Source organism: Schistocerca piceifrons, chromosome 6 (genome assembly GCF_021461385.2).
Source record: "Schistocerca piceifrons isolate TAMUIC-IGC-003096 chromosome 6, iqSchPice1.1, whole genome shotgun sequence".
Taxonomy (NCBI): domain Eukaryota; kingdom Metazoa; phylum Arthropoda; class Insecta; order Orthoptera; family Acrididae; genus Schistocerca; species Schistocerca piceifrons.
The window spans coordinates 332,065,519-332,087,611 of NC_060143.1; the positions used below are offsets into that span (position 1 = coordinate 332,065,519).

Below are 22,093 nucleotides of genomic sequence, written 5' to 3' on the forward strand. Positions count from 1 at the left end.
TTGCCCAGCCCAAACCTCTATGGATAGAAACTCAAAATTTGGAGAGCATGTTGACCTTACTGTAAGCGTCTTTTAAGAAGAGATTTTTTGAAATTCTGTCCCTAAAGTGGTGAAACAGAGAATGAAAGGTTTTTTGAAAATATATTGCTATTAAGGCAATTTTGAAGCTAGAACTATGGAAATGACTATTTAGTTTCTCCATCAGAAATTAAAACAAGTACATGTTTCACTGTTTTTGGAAATTCAACATCTAAGGGGGTGAAGCAAGTGATCTAAATTTTTATTAAAATTTTTGTTGTATTAAAAAATAAAGATTGTTGATCTTATGCTGTAGGCCTCACTTAAGAAGGAATTTTAGTTTTGATTTTGATTTTCTCCTCATAATGGGGTGAAACAGAAGATAAAAGGTTTGTTGAAAATACATCGCTGTTAATCATCTAACAATGGGTGATTTTCTGATTTTTCCATATAGATTTCTGGGGTATTTTTATATGATAATTATATTAGTTGTAAGGATAGAATTAAAAGAATGTAACAAGAAAACCAAAAACTTAATTCAGAGTTGATTTCTAATTGACATTTAATATAAACAGTGTGCAAATCATGAAAATCACATTCAACAGGTACAATAAACTTATTGATAGTTTTTCTGAGTGTTGTGTATCTTGAAGGAAGCTTGGGAATATTGTTACAAAACTGCTGGTGCAAGGAGGTATATATGCAGTAATGTGAGTGAGACTGGAGAATGTCTAAAACAGGATCTCTCATGTTCCAGGCCAGAAAATAGAGTAACAGAAAAATAATTTACAGGCAAAAACCAGTGTACAGTGTTTCATTGCAACAGAGAAATGACTTGTGAAAGAGGGAGAGGGGGGGGGGGGGAGAAAAGGTTTAGTGCGATGTCCATGTCACCCACAGTTGGAAGGTTAAAGCAGTTTTGAAGCTAGAACTACAAAAATTGATATTTGTTTCTCAGTCAGAAATAAAAAAATATGTGCATCAGCATTTTTTGTAAATTCAAACCCTAAGGGGGTGAAATAGTGGATGAAAGTTTTTTTAAAAAATAAAACATTATTAAAACAATACTAAAGCATTCTTAAAGCTACACCTATGAAAATTAGTATTTGCCTTCTTGATTGGAAATGAAAAAAGCTAGGTTTTAGTGTTTTTGGGAATTCAACCCCTAAGGGGTTTTATGAAAATATTTTATTATCAAAGCAGAATTGCTTTTTGGTCGCAAGTACTTCCAGAAAAGACCATGCTTCAATGGCCTTAATTGGTGTGAAAAGTTTAGAAGGCATTGCAGTTTGTGAATTGAATCAAAGAAAGAATGCACAGAAAAAGAAACAGCTTCTAACACCAAGAATCCTGCCTGCACGGCTAGCTAACAGGGGTGAAGGTATTGTCTGCCAGGCCAGTAGATGGCTAACACAGCCCGATGACTGCTGTAGGCTAAGGCCACTACATGCCAATTGCTCGTTCCTGCACCCATAGAACCACTCTTCAATAATACTTTTTTTTAAATAAATGTCACACTATATAGTCACAGTGATTACACTTCATTACGACTATGAAAAAGAGCTTTAAACTAATCTGAGCTTTCTGTTACAAGTTTATTCTGGGCTGATAAAAAAATATTTTAGACAAACATTAAGAACTTTTTTGTTTGTGATTGGAAATTTCTGTAATTTGAGATTTACACCACCTATAAATATATTCTTATACCATATTAAAATTTCATTAACACCGGATAAATACATTTCAAGATAATGCACATATTTTGCTGCACTGTTCATCTTTTGAAACATCTGATACATCAGTTCAGTAAGCAATTCATGCCCTTTCAGATTATGCATGTCTGTATCATGTGTACTTTGTAGATTAAGATATCAAATTGCATTTGTTTGCCATTACAAACTGTTTGGTGTTCCATGGGGCAGTTATTGTTGTTTAGAAACTGCATATATTTTGCTGCACTGTTCATCTTTTAAAACATCTGATTGTCAGTACTGTAGAACAATTGCTGCCCTTTCTGATTATATATGTTTGTACCGTGTGTATCTTGCAGATTAGGAAATCAAATTTCATTTGTTTAGCCATGTCCTTCGTTTGCTGTTAAGTGCAGCAGCAAATGTTTCTGAGAACTGCAAGTATTTTGTTGCACTGTTTGACATCTGATACGTCAGTTCATTAGGTAAATTCATGCCTTTCAGATTATATATATTTGTTTATTTTGTCTTGTGTAGATTAGGAAATAAAACTGCATCTAACAGAATGACTCTTGAGCTGAAAGGAACCAGGAGCAGGTGAAATCTGTAGCACTTTTTGACAAAAGGTGCAGATAGTGACACCACTGGCAGAAATGTTGAAATGTGGACAACAGCAAGTCACCATTCTATAGTGTATATTTACCTGCTATCACGCCCATGCATGCATGAATGCCCTTCGCTGTCTGGCCTTCTTACCGGCTGCGCTTAAATGAATGGCTGTAGCTGTCTGGCTGTTCTGTCTGTTGGATATACAAGTACACCCGTAGCCGTCTGGATGCTCTACCTGCAGGGCAAACATGTATGCCTGTAGCTGTAAAAGGGTTAATACATTAATTTTTCAGTAGGCTTATATATATTTATACAATTATTTTTGTTGTAATTGCTACACAAACTAATCATTACTGATAACAAAGTAGGTACCATGTTTTTAAATGTGATTTCATGTACATGAATATCCATTTGAGATGAGAAAAGTCACTACCAGGTGTAAGACTGGCATTAATAACTATAGAACCACTTATCCAATTTGTCTCTTTCTTTTTTCAACTATGTAATATTAAATTAAACCTGTTGGAACACTTTAATCATGCATACCGGCAGCTATGTAAAGGGTCACAAACTTTTTTATAGTGTTTAGATTTACACATGAACAATGGGCATAACAGCATACAAATAACAACTTTACAGACCATACAGTCTATTCAGGTGAAGCAGCAAGTGCCAAGCTAGTATGGCTATAAAACTCATTTCGAGCTACATGTATATATCCTCGTTTAGTTGTTTTGGTCCTTTAATTTGTGTTTGTGCAGTGAGGCTTCCTCTGTTTCATTTGTAATTGTTGGGTATGGTTTCTGAACTGCTGTGAATTTTTCCCACATTTTTTTTAACTCTTGTTACACATTTGGCTTTGTAGTTGAGAGCTTCAAGTATGTTCCACATGGAGGTTTTCATAGTTGCTGACTGATTCTTTCAGTAAACTATTTATTGTCGATGTTCATAATAGTTCTTATCAGCACACTTTGCAGCACAATCCTGCTAATCTTTTGGTAGACCAGTAGTTCAAATATCTGTGGAATGTTAATATCAGAAAGACAGTACCTTGTCCATGGCCCTTCCATGCATGAAGAAATTAGGAAATTGCTGCTCACTGGATGCAATGAGTGACTCTGTAATCAAGAGAGAGCTTTGTGTCTTTAAAATGACTTTGTCAAAACGCATAACTGCTGATCTCCTTTTGTATTTTCCCAATTGCTGCTCTGTGCTTCTTCTACATGGTAAGCAGTCACCTATCCTCACATAGTTTTGTATATTCTGTTGGTCCATGCATGACAGTGCATGGTACCAATACATTCCAAACCCATGTGCAAAAATGCAATTTTCCAGGTGGGCATATCCTGTGTTCTATTGATAACAAATTGAGTAAATTGGCTGGTTCTTTCGCATAAGCTGTGGTCTAGGGTGGGCCTTAGGTGGCATATAAAAGCACAATTTTTTCATGGGTGGCACCTGAGTAAAGCCTGAGAAACTATGATTTCTAAGTACCAATAGTACCAACCGTGGGAATGGCCACTTCTATAATTTCTATACATGGTAAATTGCTGAAATTTTTACTGTATGGGATTAAGAGGATGGTTTCAGGGTACCTTGAAATTTTTTTCAATATCATCATCTGTTGCCGAGATCCAAAGCTTCAGAGTTACTGCATATATTTTGTTGCACTGTTCATCTTTTGAAACATCTGATTTTAAGTACTATAGAACAATTGTTGCCCTTTCTTATATATTTATATATATATGGGAGAGAATGAGAGAGGAGACAGTGATGGTGGGAGAGAGAAAGTGGCAGTGAAGGAGAAAGAAAGATGGATGATGACAATGGCAGTGGGAGCAACCAGAGGAGATAGTGCCTGTCAGAATGAGACATAAATGTAGCTTTAACTGGCATAGTGAACATATGGCATGAGTTCTAGGTTCACTGCAAGGTTCTGAGGTCACCGAACTACATTTTTAGCCATCATTTTTTCACTGTATAATGAGTACTTCATCCCTGTACAGGCTGTCTCAAACTAGAAATTATTCGATGATGCCACCTGGTGGCTTAAGTGTTCTATAAAAAATTGTTTTGTCTTATAAAATGCTTTATACTTGCAAATCAAACACCACTTGGTTTGGTGTACAGAAAGTGTAAAGTAGTATAAAGTGAACTTGCATTGAATGGGATACAATTTTGTGTTAACCTTATATTATGCTTACTTATTTGTTGTTTATATGTGCCAAAGTATATAAATGTGTCCAAGTATATAAATAAACTGTTAAAAATTCACTGGCATGCAGAATTCATTTTATATAAGCCTCACTCCCTGCTGTAACAGGGACAAGAAGGGAACCAGCTGAAAAATGCCCCTGTCAAAGCACAAAAAGATGAATAGGCTCCTTTTTAAGAGGAAAAAACTGAGGAACTAGCTGCCTTAGTCCTCATTCTGCCTTCCTCAACAAAAATGTTGACATGTGAATGTATACCTACTTTTTTTGCTGGAAGAGAGTAACAGAGAGACAGTGTCAGTATAAGAAAGAAGACACAGTGCCAGTGGGAGAGGATGAGAGAGGAGACAGTGATGGTGGGAGAGTGAAAGTGGCAGTGAAAGAGAAAGAGAGATGGATAGTGACAATAGCAGTGGGAGCAACCAGAGGAGATAGTGACAGACAGTGGAAGTAAAAGAGAAACAAAAATGGATGGAAATAAAAGCAATGACAGCAAAAGAAAGAGGAGACAGTGGAAATTAAAAAGAGACATGAGTGGACAACATGCATAGGCTTTGGAGGGAGGACTGGTCTGGTCTCCCCCATCCCCCCCCCCCCCTCCCTCCCACACCACTACCACCTCCACCCCCTTTCTGTCCCCTGCTCCAGACCAGTGAACTTTACATGAAACAATGTACGCACTTTCCCCCATCCTCTGTACCCACATGTTAAAGTTTCCTAGTCTAGGAGTGAAACCAAAGCAAACCATCACCAAGGGCATCAAGGACATATATGGAGAGGAGACAGTTGTGGCTGAAGAGAAAGACAGCAGACTGTAAGTGAGAAAGAAAGAGACAGTGGCAATGGCAGATAAAAGGGCAATGGCAGTAGGAAAGAGAGACAGTGAAAGTGACAGAGAAGGAGACATTGGTAAGGAAGAGCAAGAGAAACTGATGAAGACAGTGACAGTAGGAGAGACAGATGGGAAACAGCACGTATGAGAGAAAAAGGAGACAAAGGGAGAATGAGATATATAGACAATAGCTGTTAGATGGGGATGCTGAGCATGAAGGCTTCACTACAAAGAGAGCCTTGGTAAAAGAATTTAGAATTTTCTGTGTTAAAAGAGTGCAAATATCTTTGCATGCTAAAATTTTTGGTGAGGAAGACAGAATGAGCATGGAGGCAGTTGCTTCCCCTTTTTTCTTATAAAGAGGAATGTATTCACTTTTTTGTGCTCCAACAGGAGCATTTTTCAGCTATTCCTTAATTTTGCATCACCAAACCCGTACACATTATTAATCGAGCATTCCAATGGAAAGCAGCTGCTTGGATGCCCATGTAAAAGATACTTTGACAGTACTAGAAGTTAAAAAAAAAAAGTCAGAACACAGATCCAAAAATTATTCATGAGAAAAGAGCAAGAAGTTCATTGTGCAGTGAAAATGGGGCCTTCATGGCTTGCAAAGTGTGATAATAGAATAATACTAATAATAATGAAATCAGTATGTGTTGTTACTTATCTGCTAAGACTGTAAAACAATAGACTTGTATTTAACATGAGTTTTACTGAAAATCCATTCCAACTGTGTCAGTTCAGGCTTCCTGTGATTCTTTAATAGCTCTACAGCCAGTTTCTCTCATTGGCCTCCAAAAACTAAACTTATCCTTTTTTTTTGGCATAATCATGCTGTTCATAAACAATACTAGAGAGGAAATATACCATAAATTCCACTTGGTTTGCTTGACCTTATGACATAAAGCCAACTGTGTATGGGCTGCTACTTTCCTTTGCTAAATTCAAAAGCAACCTTTTGAAAACTTCTGCATCAGATTATTGTATTTCATTTCATTCTTTGGAGACTTTTGTGTTGTGTTCTCTTTGTTCCAGTTCTTCTCCTACTTCTCTCCTAGCGCAACTCTCTTTGCTGCATTTTACTTAAACTAAACATCTGTTACACACCACAAAAATTGTTATACAATATATCTTCTAGCTCGAGAGTCTAAAAGTAGTAGTTCATTGTGTCACAATAAAATAAATATATAAGTTAATATGAAAAGACACACCTAAAGTAGTCTTACAATACCATAAAATAGAGATAAATTGATAGTAAATTATTTACAAAGACATTATATAAGATCTGTATCCTAATAAAGACCAGAGCACATTTCCCCACTTGATAAAGGCAACAGTATTTTACAAATGAGGAAAACAAGAAGAATGCAATCCACAAAAAGAGAACTGGTAAATTAGTGACTGTAAGTAACCTAGAAGAACATTTTTGTAGGATACAATTTTTCACTTACAACAACCTCTTTTTGTATGTAAGTATTATCTCAACTTCATCAACTTTTTCTGTAAATTATTTTTATTTCAGGGTGTTACTACCTGCTACATTCAGTCTAAGGTCCTGCACTGTTACAGAATTGTTAAGCTGTTCAGACTTGCGGTGTCATCCAGACGCAGAGTGTGTTGAGCTGCAGCCAGGAAGTCTTCAGTGCCAGTGCTTGCCAGGCTTTACAGGGAATGGTGTCTTCTGCACAGCCATTGAAAAATGTGAGTACTGTGTAATAAAGATGTTCAGATTTTTTATATATTGCATCAGCCATTTGATATCCATTGCTGGATAAAGTCCTCATCTAGACTCTGCCGTGCCTGAAGGTCTTTAGCTCTATGCGCTCATGTGCCACTCACTTGTTTTCTATTTGATATAATATAATTAAGACAAATACAATTAAGATACTTATTAAAATATTTTACAATTAGTTCTTGCTATGATGTTCAGTAACAACTATGAACTGCAGTGTTTTAAGATTAAACGTTAATGATTTCAGCAAAACTGAAAGCTAAAAATAAACAAATAAAAAATACTGACAAACGAAGGTTTTTTGTGAACAAATGGAAATTCTGTTTGTGTACAGAGTCACTATAATTAAAGTTCGAGTTTCAAAACACTGTAAAATTCGAACCAATTTTCAGAATTATATCAAATCTGAATGGTATGTCATTGAAGAAGAGAGAAACATTATGGAGAAAAAAAAAAGGGAAAACAATGTAAATTTTACCATTAAATGATGCTAGAATATGTAAAACAAAAAGGCGCAGGGTACGTACTGTTCCTCAGTTTGCATCTGGGATACTTGGCATGACTGTCTCAATGAAAGATCATGGGTTGCATGGAAAAGCTCTTTTACAAGAATGGTCACTATGTGCCAGTAGCTATGCAGAAGTTCTGGTATGGTATGAAGAAACACATTGCTCCAATGTCTGACAAGGGCCTAGAGAAATGATTAGAAAATTCAAAAAGACAGAGTCTTTTGAAATGCAATGTAGGAGAGGGAGGAAAACAACTGATCCAATATTGGTAGAAGTTGGGTCCACAGCTTTGCAGGAGGGATTGAGTGGTGGTGTGTAAACATGCAGTGTACAGAGAATTGCCCAAACTTTAAACAAACCTGTGAACAAGATGCATAAAATTATATGGAACACCCTGCATTTGCTAGTCAGACAAATATAAATATGTTTACATTGACTTATGAGACACACTTTGGGCAAGCATGCTGTCAGGCCTACGTTGAACTAGGATACTGAGAAAAGGATATGCATTTATATCTCTATGCCTTCAGCTGCCACTATCCCTCACAGAAGAACAGCATGCTGAATGCTCTAGTATACAGGTCATACTCCATTTCAGATGAATGAAGTCTGACAGCAGAGCTGTGACACCTGGAATCCATCTCCCGTGAGCATGGATACAGCAACTGACATATTTGGATGACCCTGCAACACAAAATCACCAAGAATGACTTGGAGAATGAAAAAAAAGAAGAAGATGACGATAAAACCACTTTTTTACTGTTCACTGGGAATGTATCTTCCACAATTGGAAGACTACTGTGTAAACACCACATAATATCAGTTTTTGTCCTTGTCCAAAGCATGAGTTTTATTAGGGACAGTGAAAGAAAATCTGACTCTCAAAAAAAAGGTGTACCAAGTTCTGTGTGAATGCGGAAAAATTTATACTGAACAAACAAGCCACACAATTGAAGACTGATGTACAGAGCATGAGCACCACACAGGCTTAATGCAGCCCAACAAATCTGTAGCAGCAAGTCAGTAAAAATTAAACTAAACTAAACTCTATCCAAACAGGCCTCAGAAAGCCCAACAGTACTGACCAACCACCGTCACCATCAACCAGTAGTCATCACTGGATGCAAATATGGAGGGGCATGTGGTCAGCACACCACTCTCCCAGCTGTTGTCAGTTTTCATGTCTGAGCAAAAGCAGAATACAGCATTGAAAACAGATGTAAAATGAATTACAAGTAATCAAAAGTCCTGGCCACCACAAATAAATTGTGGGACTGCATTTTCAGAGAAGCAATTGAAATCTGAGTGACTGATAATTTAATCAACATGGACACAGGCTTCCAACTAAGTAAGGCAGGGGATCCATTAGTAAGCTCCATCAAAGCAGAATGTGAGATCTGGGCAGTAGGTGCGACAGATGGGAAATGGAAGGCAACTGTCACTCCCCCACCCCTCCCCTCCATCATCGCAGCCACATGTCCTCCACCACCAAGCATGGCACAGGGTCGGCGAGGCCTGAACTCTGGACCAGCGGGTATAAATACCCCAGTACGCGGCAGACACTTCATTCCATCAGCACCACGTTATGATGGCAGAACAGTTGTTCACCATAATATCATAGACCTCTGATGGTTGGTTATGGCAGTGTGTCCAAGAACTTTGAAAGCAACAAAAATGCCGGTATAGCATCAGATCACATAACACTATTGATGTTTACATTTTAGTCAGTGGACATTCATTTTCACAAAACACACTCATTAAATTCAGTTTGCCATACAAAGATACATTATCTTTACAAGATAGATCAGCATGGAGTCTAAGATAACTTCCACATGGCTTTCATTTTGTTCCTGGCCATTATTATGTGGTAATCATTTGTTATTTTATGACTTTGTGAAGCACACTCTTATAATTCTTGAAATTCATCAGAAATACTTCAGTAAAATTTGTTTTCTTGAAATTTTGTTAAGTATCCTCTTTTCAGCACAAGATATTTTAATTCCTGTTGTCAGCCAAGGAACATTTCATTTACTAGTTTTGAATTTTGGTTTTTGACTCGAAAAGAAATATTGAAATGATGTGAGGATATTTCCATGAACATGTCAAATTTTTTACATGTGTTCTCACAATTGTATATGTCATTCCATATTTCTTTTTTTAGTAAGTGCCTGATGTGTTCTAAGTTTTGCTTGCAAAAATTTATACCTTTTCATGTTATTTGTGGTTCAATATTGCCAGCGGCCTCTATTAGGAATGATTTTAAGAACATCACTCACTGCTTGCTAAATGGTGATGGACTGCACTTTACAGAAGTTTGAAGCATTGTCTCTGGTACTTATTTGTATGCAGTTATGTTAAACTATAAAAAAATTACATATTAATCAATGGAAAATCCAGGCTGGAATGTAACAATATTATGAGAAGGAAAGTGGCGACTCACCATATAGAGTAGATGCTGAGTCACAGATTTTTGTTGTGCCTATCTGCAACTCAGCATCTCCGCCATATTGTGAGTAGCTATTTTCCTTCTCATAATGTTAAAAAATTACATATGCAATAGTAACTCAAAAGACAGGAATTGTAGGCAGTTCTGTTACACTGTTGATAATGAAGTTATTTTGATTAGATGATGTTTTATGGTCTTTAAATGGCATTTTCTAATAAAGAATATTCTAGAAACTAAAATCTTATATTTGAGATATTTTACTATGTAACATTTTTCGCAGTAATGTCGTGTGGTTTTCGTTATAGAAAAAATTTGTCTGCAGTGGTAACCATGGATTTTTTAAAGGTTTTTATTCTAAAATTCTAGCAATGTGTATTTCTTTTGATAGAATTTTGAGGAAAAGTGAGGGCAACAACAAGTACAGATCCTGCAGTAGTTGTACACTACAAAAAACCACTCAAAATTACTAAGAAAAATTATTTAAAAAATCAAGACACGTGCATATTATGTCAGAAACAGACTCATGGTTCTATGGAATGTAGTGAAGTGGGAGACAGTCCGAAGAACAGGATAACGTCACTGTTGAATGAAATGGAAGGGCTATAAATGATCAGGTGTAGGCAACAGATAGGTTTAATAACCATTTCTTAAATGCAGTAGAAAATATGGGGACAAACAGTTCAAGAGAAAAATCACAGCAGTATACTGAAAAAGCAACTCTCATAAAATTCAGTCTCCTTCTGAAATTAAGAAAATAATATATTTACTCAAAAATGAAAGTTTATGTGGATTTGATGGTGTTTCCAACAGAGTACTGAAGATTTGTTGCTATTTAATCAGCCCAGTCTTGTCTGAAATATGTAATGCGTTATTATATCAATGTGTATTTCTTTTGATAGAATTTTGAGTAGAGATATTACCTGAGCTACAATATTTTACACACTTATTACTGGGTTCAAATGTTTAAATGCAAGATGCCACTATAAACACTTCGTCATCAAGAATGGATTACTAGAGGGATTAGTACTGGCACCACTCCTCTTAAATTTATTTAGCAGTGACTTCCATATACAAACTGCAAAAAGTTCCATTATGCCAATGACACGGCAATAACTGTACAGTCTAAGGACTATGAGCAAGGCAAGCAAATACTCAGTAACGATCTAGAGATCACAATCCTCAGAAAACTGAGGAATACTGTTTCCATCTGAGCAGTTGCACAGAAAGTATACAACTAAATGTATTCTTTTGTGGCAGAAAGGTAAAACACAATCATTTACAAAAAAACATCTTGGAGTATACCTAGATTGCTCCCTTACCTTCAAAAAGCAGCTTGAAACTACACAACAAAAATTGGAAACCAGAAATAGCTTAAGTTGAGAAATTGCTGGAACAAGGTGGTAAGCACACACAAAGACACTACACGTGTATTCTGTAGCTGATTACTGCTCTCCTAAATGGAATGGAAGTTGTCATGATAAGAAGGTAAACATACACTTTAACAATACAATGAGGCTAATCTATGGAACATTCACACACAAATCTTCCACAACTATGTGTTCTCGCAAATCTCCCCCCCCCCCCCCCCCCTCCCAACTATGAAATTAAAGAACAAGAGGCATCCTTTCAAACAGCAACTACAGTACCTATCAACTCAGACTCACCCAAACCGTTTCCAGGAATGCACCTGCCTCAGAAATAATGGAGTCACCTGACCAGTATCAGAACAGGGCATGCCAGAATGAAAGCTATGCTCTCTAAGTAAAAAATCTACGAAATTCTTCAGCGTATCTGTACTTTCAAGAACAGACAATACAGAACATTGAAACAGAGTTTCCAAATTTCCACATAGTAAATTCCAAGGAACATGGTTACACTCTGCTAGCAGCAACAACTGAAGCAGTGGAATGACTGAACTCACTGAATAAGACAATGGGATCCTAATTCATAATCTTTGTTTTGATGAAGCTCAAAGCAACAAAATAAATGTATATCCAGTAACAAATTTTTCCCTGCTCAGAATGCACAGTTAGGCTAACTAACATAGTGCCTCACAGTGCAGATACTTCTCAGTGGAAATCAGACAGAACAGTTAATGACTCCAGAACAAATATTTTTAAGAACAGTTAATAAAAGATGATCTGATATGAAATTTATGATGAACCAAATGCTGACATAAAATTTAATCTATTTCATGATAAATTCATACCATTGTTTGAAAATAGCTTTTGACATAAGCTAATCAGAAAGCACTTTAGAGCCGCGTAAGAAAACTGTGGATCACTTAGGGATTAAAGTATCTTGTAAAAGGAAAAGTGAGGGCAACAACAAGTACAGATCCTGCAGTAGTTGTACACTACAAAAAACGCTCAAAATTACTAAGAAAAATTATTTAAAAAATCAAGACACGTGCATATTATGTCAGAAACAGACTCATGGTTCTATGGAATGTAGTGAAGTGGGAGACAGTCCGAAGAACAGGATAACGTCACTGTTGAATGAAATGGAAGGGCTATAAATGATCAGGTGTAGGCAACAGATAGGTTTAATAACCATTTCTTAAATGCAGTAGAAAATATGGGGACAAACAGTTCAAGAGAAAAATCACAGCAGTATACTGAAAAAGCAACTCTCATAAAATTCAGTCTCCTTCTGAAATTAAGAAAATATTATATTTACTCAAAAATAAAAGTTTATGTGAATTTGATAGTGTTTCCAACAGAGTACTGAAGATTTGTTGCTATTTAATCAGCCCAATCTTGTCTGAAATATGTAATGCGTTATTATATCAAGGCATTTTTCCAGAGAGATTGGAATATGCCATTGTTAAAGGTCTAAAATATGTGATGCATTATTATCTCAAGGCATTTTTCCAGAGAGATTGGAATATGCCATTGTTAAAAGTAAGAAAGGTAATAGGAAAGATTTCAATAACTACTGACCTGTTTCACTACTGACATTATTTTCCAAAATTTTAGAGAATATGATGTATTCTAGAATAGTATATCAACTGGGAAACAATAAAAATTCAAGCTGTGATTTCATAGCTTGAATTTTAGAAGAGTTGCTCAACTGAGAATGCCATTTATGTGTTCACTCACCAAATTTTACAAACATTAAATAACAAAATAGTATTGGTCATCCACAAAAAGAACTAGTTCTGTCTGTCGGATATTACATGTAAGATCAATTGCATATATGAGGAACAAAAGCAGATCTACAACTGAGTCTTGAGAAACCCCATAAACTGATTCCCTCCAGTCAGAAGAATCTACATTGATTATACTGGTTGAATTACTAAGTAAAACTTTCTGCATTGTTCTGATTAGATATGACATTATTCATTAGTGAACTATATCATAAATTTCATAAAACCTCAGTTTATATTGGGAGAATATTGTGAGTCACAGAGACAAACGTCTTAGACAGGTGACTGCAAAAATGCTTGAAACTAGTTACTCTGTAGACACCATATGGTGAATAAAGTAAATCAATTTGTAAACCTTAATAGTTTGGCTAACTTCTCAGTTCTTTACGCAAGATGTGGTCATTGTTGAAGTGAATAAATTATCAGCATAATCAAATTTCTTCTCAAGATATTATCTTTAAATATGGTCACAAACATGGTTGTAATTGAGGCATTCTCTGCAAGAATGACTTAACTGAAATTGAAATAAGTCAGTAAGTCTTACATATTACACTATCATGTCATATATTCTGAAACCACAATATTTCATTTTTATTTGACTGAAATGTAGCCTATATATGAGAGTTTGAAATGAATAAAAAACTTTAAAATGTTTGGTGCTCTGTTTCTCAATCTCAGTATTTATGTTTCTGTTGAGTTGTTGCGCCAGAGAATGCCTCAGTTACTATTTGCCAGAAACATTTCTTTTCTATATCAATATGTGAAAATATAAATTGAACATTATAAAATCCTGTAATTTTGAATACCAAAGACAGTGGTCTGACATGTATTTCTGCACCTGTGCATTTAATGTGTTGATGTTTAACTATACAAAACAGTGTTGTAGTATTTGATACACAGCCTAAAACAATATAGTAATGTCAGTTGTATGGCCTTATTAAAGTCACATTATGAACAATAAGGATTAGAAAATACAGCTTGTAAAATAATTGCCACATGTCATGTACATATGGTATATGAATTAGATCTGTAAAGGAAAGTTGAACATGAAAATAAATAGTATTTGTGGTAAGATTGATTGATATCTGAGTAATTTAGCTATTCCATCTTGCTTCATTTCACCCCTTAGCTCTTGCATCATAGGAATGTGGATTTCAAGTATACTGATGGAATTAAAATTCTTAGCCACAAAGGACACGGCTCCATTCTGTATAAAATGAACAATTATTTCCCATATCACATTCTGTATGTACAGGGTGACAATCACTGAACTATATGAAATAAAATTATCATAATTTCTGAACAGTTTGCATTAGTGCATTCAAACTGCACATTTGGCCGTGAGGCATGATGGAAATTAATTTTGGGCAATTAATTTGGGGCAAGAAATCATTCATATCTTTCTCACATAAACCTACCAAGCATTTACCATGATCAATTTAGGGAAACCATAGAACACCTAAATCAAGATGGCCAGAGGGGTATTTGCTCCACTGTCCCAAATGTGAACCCAGTTTTGTCACTGTGCCACCTCACTTGGTAGGATTATGAGAATAAGGTAGGGCATGTGCTGACACATATAAACATTTTTCCCATGCTCATTAAGAACTGTAAAAAATAAAACTGACCATTGTAAGTATAAAAAAATGAAGACAATAAATGTGTAATCATTTCTATAGATATGAATTTCATTTTATAATGAATTTGGTATGCTTCCTACATTTTTAGAAAAATCTATTAAAATTTTGTGTCATTTTACATAAAAGATAGTGTTGTAATTAACTGCTTAATTGTAACTGGGTGTATAAATACTATTTATGAAGAAATGTGCTAAAAATTGTTGTACTGTGTTTCTGGATATACTTCTACTGTTCATGTAAGAGCAATATACAACCCTAATTTCATTCATGTGCTTTTTGTTGTAGTAAGTTGCACAGTGGCCAACAACTGCTCCCCATTTGGTGTCTGTGCCTATGATGAACTGACAGCTGGGTATCACTGCCAGTGCTTGCCGGGCTATGTAGGAGATGGCTACAGTTGTGTTGATTCAACCCTCCTGCCTCAGCAGCCACCATCCACCCTTGCACCTTCAGGCCCACTTCCTGGCCAGTCAGAGGAAGAAACAGCACGTTCTCCAACCTGTACACTTGGGGTCTGTCTGTGTCCACCAAGCTACGAACTTCGGAATGGTGCCTGCTTGCCTAAAACTGAACAGTGTAAGTTTGTAGTAGTACAATGAATATTTTGTAAACTGATGTGAAGATCAGTTGTGAGTTATCAGATTACATTATTCAAGCCCATAACTGTGCACTTTTCTCAAAGAGATTAGGGACCAAAAGATCCACACAAAATTTTTGAAGACTGTCTGTAGTTGAATCACTTTCCTCTGAACTATGCAGCTTGCATTTTAATTTGCAAGGATACAACAATGTGCGACATCTACACAATAGCCTAAAAAACAAAGGTCTATCGTCAGTTCCAGGAATCTAACAGCAAAACATTGTTATACTTATACTGTTTACCATTTGTTTGTATTGTAGGGTACATTCTGTCTGAAGCATGGAATATGATGATAGAGTGTGTTTTTTGTTCAATCTAAGTGCTCTGTCACAGTTCTGTATGGGACTGTAATGAAACATTTAGCACTACATGGATATGTAAAGTCTGTAAATCAGAGTATTCAGACAAAATCAAACAATGCAAAATCCAGGATGGAATAATAACAATATTATGAAAAGAATAGACTGCTACTAATCACATAGAGGAGATATTGAGTCACAGACAGTCATTGCAAAAAGACTGCTATACATTTGAGCTTTCAACCAAAAGTCCTTCTAAAGTAGAAACCATACACACATGCACACAAGCACAACTCACACATGCATGACCACTGTTTCTGGCCATAGAGGCCAGGCTGCGTACAGCAACTGTGCCTGATGGGAGAAGCCATTTGTCGGTGGTGTGGGTAAGGATGAGGTTGGGGCAGGGAAGGGGAAGGATAGCAGGGTGGTGGTGTGGGAAAGGTGCAGTGCTGTTTGTAGGAGCATGCAGGGATGTGGTGGACAGAGGGTAGGGCTGCTAAGTGCAGTTTGGAAGTCTGAGGTGGGGGGAATGGGGGAGGAGCAGAAAATGAGAGAAGTAGAGGAGAGGGACAAATTGGGTTGCATTGTACGCTGCAATAGTGGAAGCAGGGACAGGGATAGGTAGGTGAAGGAAGGGATTAATAAAGTCTGAGGCCAGGGGTTATAGGAATGTAGATGTATTCCAGAGAGAGTTCCCAAGTGCACAGTTCAGAAAAGCTGGTGTTGGTATGAAAAATCCAGATGGCACAGCCTTGGAAGCAGTCATTGAAGTGAAGCACATTGTATTGGGCAGCATGTTCAGCAGCTAGGTGGTCCAGCTATTTCTTAGCCACAGTTTGTTGGTGGTCATTCAAGCGGACAGACAGCTTGTTGGTTGTTGTGTGTAAGTAGAAAGTAGCACAGTGATTACAGCTGAGTTTGTAGATCACATGTTGCTTTTTGCAGGTGGCCCTGTTGTTGATGGGAGAGGTGATGCCTGTGACTGGACTGGAGTAGATAGTGGTGGGAGAATATATAGGACAGGTCTTACATCTAAGTCTACTGCTGGGATATGAGCCATGAGGCAAGGGGTTGGGAGCAGGGCTGGAGTAGAGTTGGACAATGATATTGTATAGGATTGGTGGGTTGCAGAAAACCACTGTAGGCTGAGTGGGATGGGTTGTGCATCGGATATTCCTCATTTTTGGGCATTAAAAGAGATAGTTGAAACCCTGGTAGAGAATGTGATTCAGCTGTTTCAGTCTTGGGTGGTACTGAGTAAGAGCAGAGTGCTTCTTTGTGGCCGTACATTGGGAGTGTAGGAATTGGTTGTTGACTGAGGAGACAAGGCATGGGGACCTGTGAAAGCTGTCACATGATCTACGAACTCAGCTCAATTACTGTGCTGCTTCCTACACGGGTATGGCAACCAACAAGCTGTCTGACCATATGAACAGCCATTGACAAACTGTGGTCAAGAGACAGCTCAGCCATCCAGTTGTGGAACATGCTGCCCAACACAATGTGCTTCACTTCAATTACTGCTCTACAGCCTGCACCATGTGGCTCCTTCCTGCCAATGCCAGCTTTTATGAACCTGCAGGTAGGAACTCTCCCTGCAACATATCCAAGGTCCCCATAAGGCCTCAGCCTTCCCTAGTCCCTGTTCTACAATCATCTACCCGTCCCACTCCAGCACTACACAGTCTTCTGTTCCACCAGTAGATTCACTAGTATTTCCCCCTTTTTCTACTTCTGTACTCACCCCCTCCACCCTCCATCTGCCCCTCCGCCCCCTCCTCAAACCTCCTCCTGACCGCACATAGCATCCCTACCTTGTCCCCACCATGTCACTGTATCCATTCACAAGCAGCACTATACCTTCCTCCTCCCTGCCCCAGCCTCCTGCTTACCCCACCACCCACAGATTGCACCAAGAGCAATTTTCTGCAACCCACCAAGAGCAATTGCTGCACACTGTCTGGCCTCAGCGACCAGAGACAGTGGTCATGTGTTTGTGAGTTGTGCCTGTGTAAACGTGTGTGTGTTTTCTACTTCAGAAGAATGTTTTTTTAGCAATTGTTTTGTTGTGCCTGTCTGCGATGGAGTATTGAGACACTATGATTTGGAAGTGATTTAGGAAAGGGGGGATTGGTTATGATTCCCAATGAATGGATATTCTAGCACTACTGAACCACATACTACATTTTTTATTCTAATAACCACAGAGACAGCATAATTATGAGGCAACCCTACTGCCTTCCATTTCTGTGTAATGGGCCCAGAATCATGATGGTGCTTATAGGTATACAGCCCATTTTACAAAAGAGAATCCTTGATTGTGTGCAGATTCCTTGTCCTACAATATCTCCAGATTTATTACCATTTGGAGTGTGCTGGAACCTTGTGGCAATCCACACAAGGAAACATAACACTCAACAGACAGTTTTTATTGACACTGGACACATCACAATAACTGTACAAATCACAATTCCAAAGAGCTTTACCATGAGAGAAGTCCAATAATAAGCAGAGTAAAACATCTTCATAGAGTCCAATTACATAGGCAGTATCAAAGTGTGTGAGTGGTGGATGGATAAAAGGAGAGACTGCTTAAATGCCAGCAGATGGTACATTGGCTGGTCATTAAGATGCTACTTCCACCAACACCAGTGGAGGACCCTGGTGATACCACTCTCTCAGATGATGGATGACATGCTCTGGTGTGCTGGCCCCATACAGACCTGGCATCTGTGTTGCTTGGTGCTCAGTGGCTACTACCAGGGCACTGGGATAGCCCACAGAAGGATGCAGTACACTGTCATAGTTCTTCCTGCATGCAAAGGTGATGGAAAAGCAGTGCCTAAGCCATAGATTCAGCAGGGAATAAAGGGTGACTTTCAGTATGGTGGCATTGTTGATGGGCATTGTTTTGAGCTCTGACAGTCCTGATGGTAACAATGGTGCTACCGGTGCAGTGTCTTTGTTGTGACTGCAGCCTCAGTGGTGTCCCAGGATCCAACCCCTGGAGTTGGCAGAGGCAAGCATAGATCTCTGTTGGCTGGAAAAGCTGTGTGCAGGCAATAGTGCCCCACCTGGGAGCTGCCCCAGCTTGTGGTGCAGGGAAGTCAGCCACGATGATGACTCACTCTGCTGTGGTTGCAGGCAGTGTCTCAATGTCCTGGTCCTCTGCAGGGGTCACAGTAACATCTGCTTGTGACTTGACTGTAAGTAATGTTTAGAGTGGCCACCAGTGGCTCTGGTGGTGGGTCATCTGTAAGAAACATGGAACATATGAGATCTTAAGTATGCTGCTTCAGAAATGGAGAGGAGCGAAGATAGATAGTGTAGGCATCAGATGGCAGGCTGGAGGGTTCAGAAACAAATGATGGTCAATGGTGTGATGGTGCTGGGCTGCCCGATCATTGGTGGCGAGGCCCACATTCCAGCAAAGGTGTAATTGGTTCTGGTGGTGAGCCATCTGCCAGTTAGAGGACTGAAGCTCATGTACAACTGCAAGCACCCAGTGGTCTTGTTTACCATAGACACAAGCCCAAACCTGGTCTACTTTCTTGAACACTGATGATGGGGATGCTTTCAGCATGTGAGGTGCTGGCACCAGCAGATTTAGGAGGGTACAAGGCTGGTGGCCATGAAAAAGTTCTACTGGACTTTGTTCCACGTAAGGTGTCAGTCAATAAGAGCATAATAACAATGTAAATGCGTCATCTGTGGGAGTATCTTTCACATATTCCTTTATTTGTTGCTTGAATGTGCAGACAAGTCACTCCAGTTCTCCATTAGATGGTGGATGGAAGAGGGGGATGTGAGGTGACAGACATCATCTTGGTTGCACTTAGTCTCAATGGTTTCTGCCACAAACTGAGGGTCATTGTCCATGGTGATATTCATTGGAGGGCCTTTGATGGTGAAGATTTTGGACAGTGCATGTATGGTTACTTTGGCTGTAGTGGAGTATAAATGTACAGTGTATGGATAGTATGAACAAGTGTCTGGGTCCTACAAACTCCAGACTGTCATGGAACAGCTTGTTGTTCAGCACAGTTTTTCACAGGTACACACTAAATGCTCTATGAGCTTGTCGATGCTTGGCTAGCAGGCTTGACGGTAGGCTAGTAGTGTAGTGTGTGATGATGCTGATGGCCATGATGAAGCAACTCGGGGAATATCTATGCAGAGTGGCATGAATATAACCACTCTTGCTGTGTCATGTTCTGTTGTGAGAAAAATAATGCCATCCTCCAAAATCAAGCAGTGTTTTAATAGAATGTAGTGATACACAGAATCTGTTTTCACAGAGGATACTCAGGCCCCTTGTGTAACTTGTGGCAGCACACACACTACAGGACTACATCAGTACATATGACATTAGCAATCAAGTTGCTGGTGCTAGGAAAGGTGTTTATTGTTGATTTGGCTGCATTATTCAAACATAAACAATATTTCTTCAGTTTTGAATGACAAATCTGCAACCATAGGTAAGCGAGATAATGCACTGGAATTTGCTTGTTTAGCTACAGAGTGAAAATGACTTTCATTTGACTCAAAAAGGGTGACCAACATTGAATATGCTGTTCTGTCTTATTAGGTATCTGAGAAGAAGGCCCAAACAATGGAATCAGTTGTTTATGGTCTGATACTGGATGTTACTTATCTCCGTACAGGGTTACATGGAATATCTGAACTTTGTATAATACAGTCAGACCCTCTTTTTCAATCTGTGAATAATTTGAACGGGCTGGTGCAATGTATTAGTTGCAAAATCTGTTGGGTGAGCATCCAGCATCACAATGTGACAATACTGCTTCTATTCCATATTGGTAGGCATCAGTGACAAGCAGATGTTGCTTGCCTGGTTAGAAAATAGCCAAGGACCAAGGACCAGGTGGCGTGCAGCTTGTTTTAAGTGTGCAGAACACCTTTCTGCATTCATTTGATTGAATGAAAGAAAACCCTTAGTGATGTAGTGCATTACAAAATTTGGGCTGCTTGAATCTACCACAGAAATTGCTTTTGTCATAAAGGACTGAAATTCTTTTATGTTGATTGGTTGTTGAAGTATTTTGATTGCAAAAACATGTAGAGTAGTTGGCTTAAGTCCCTATTTTCATATTATGTGGCTGATGTACTCAATATACAGTTAAATTTTTTTTTAAATTTTGTGCATTATATTTCAGACCAGTCTCTAACAGGATATGAAAAAGAATTAATAGATTTTTGTAAGTGTTTCCATCTCATGGGTCCTGTGACAACAGTGTTGTCTCAATAATGCAGCAAGGAACCTGCAGCTTTAGTTGCTCCAAGTATCTTTGAAATATTTCTTGTGGGGGATCTGCCTATATCAACTGCTAATTACTTGTATCAGAAAAGTCAGAAAGGTATGTTAAGTACCACGATTTGTTGGCATGATCCAGCCTGTGGGAGCTGGAGGTATGTGTCAGACAGACCTATTGTAGAGATGTACTGGCCATCCTTGAGTTTTGCCAGTAAGTCCTCAGGCTCTGGAATAGGGTATGTATCTATGATTGTCTGTGCCCCTACAACAGACTTGAAAAATTCAGATAGGTGCAATTCACCAGATTTTTTTATTATTGTTATTGTTATTATCAGGAGACTGTTTGTGATTGATTCCATTACTTCTGAAGGTATGAGAGTGTCTAATTCCTGTTTTACTTGCTCTCACAGAGCCATGGACATGCGTCTAGAATGGAAAAAATGAGAACTTGCTGATGGCCTAAGATAAATGTGCTTCAAAATTATTTGCTTTTCCTAGCCTGGTGCAAAATATCTCAGGAAACTCACTAGAGATCTGCTCTAATTCTTGAAAAGGGACCTCTTCTGACACAAGATGAACTGAAGTGTTAATGACAAATCCAGACATCAAGAAAGCATCTAATCTGAAAAGATTTTGTGTGACTTGCTGACTACTGACATTTTTGTATGAGACTTACATTGTAAGTTCACAGTGGATGGGAATACTTTGTTTGCCATATTGTAAGTTCACAGTGGATGGGAATACTTTGCTTGTCATAACTAATTAACCAGCACTTACTGGGTGGTCAGCGCTGGGGTACCTATCTGATGTAAGTTTGAATATCAATCAGAGAAGCACTTATCCCATGTCCACTTGAAATTTTATCAATTGACCTCCGATGTTCAAAGAAATAAGCTATTAGTTTACACCCACTAATTCAGAATCAGTGGCTGTCCGGATGACATTAATGTCTTTGCAAAGTCATTTCACCAATTTAAGAGCTAGGTACTGGTATGACAAACACTTGCAACATGACCTCATTTACATTTATTGCAG

At 38.2% G+C, this 22,093-nt stretch overlaps 1 protein-coding gene across 2 annotated transcripts in view; it reads left to right on the top strand.

The window, feature by feature from the left end:
• LOC124803083 (nidogen) overlaps positions 1-22,093 on the top strand; it is a 329,301-nt gene that overhangs the window by 237,671 nt on the left and 69,537 nt on the right. For both annotated transcript variants that reach the window (XM_047264214.1, XM_047264215.1), the window contains exons 13-14: positions 6,936-7,067; positions 15,127-15,417. In XM_047264214.1, the coding sequence (XP_047120170.1) occupies positions 6,936-7,067; positions 15,127-15,417 (423 nt within the window). The remainder of the gene's footprint in view (positions 1-6,935; positions 7,068-15,126; positions 15,418-22,093) is intronic.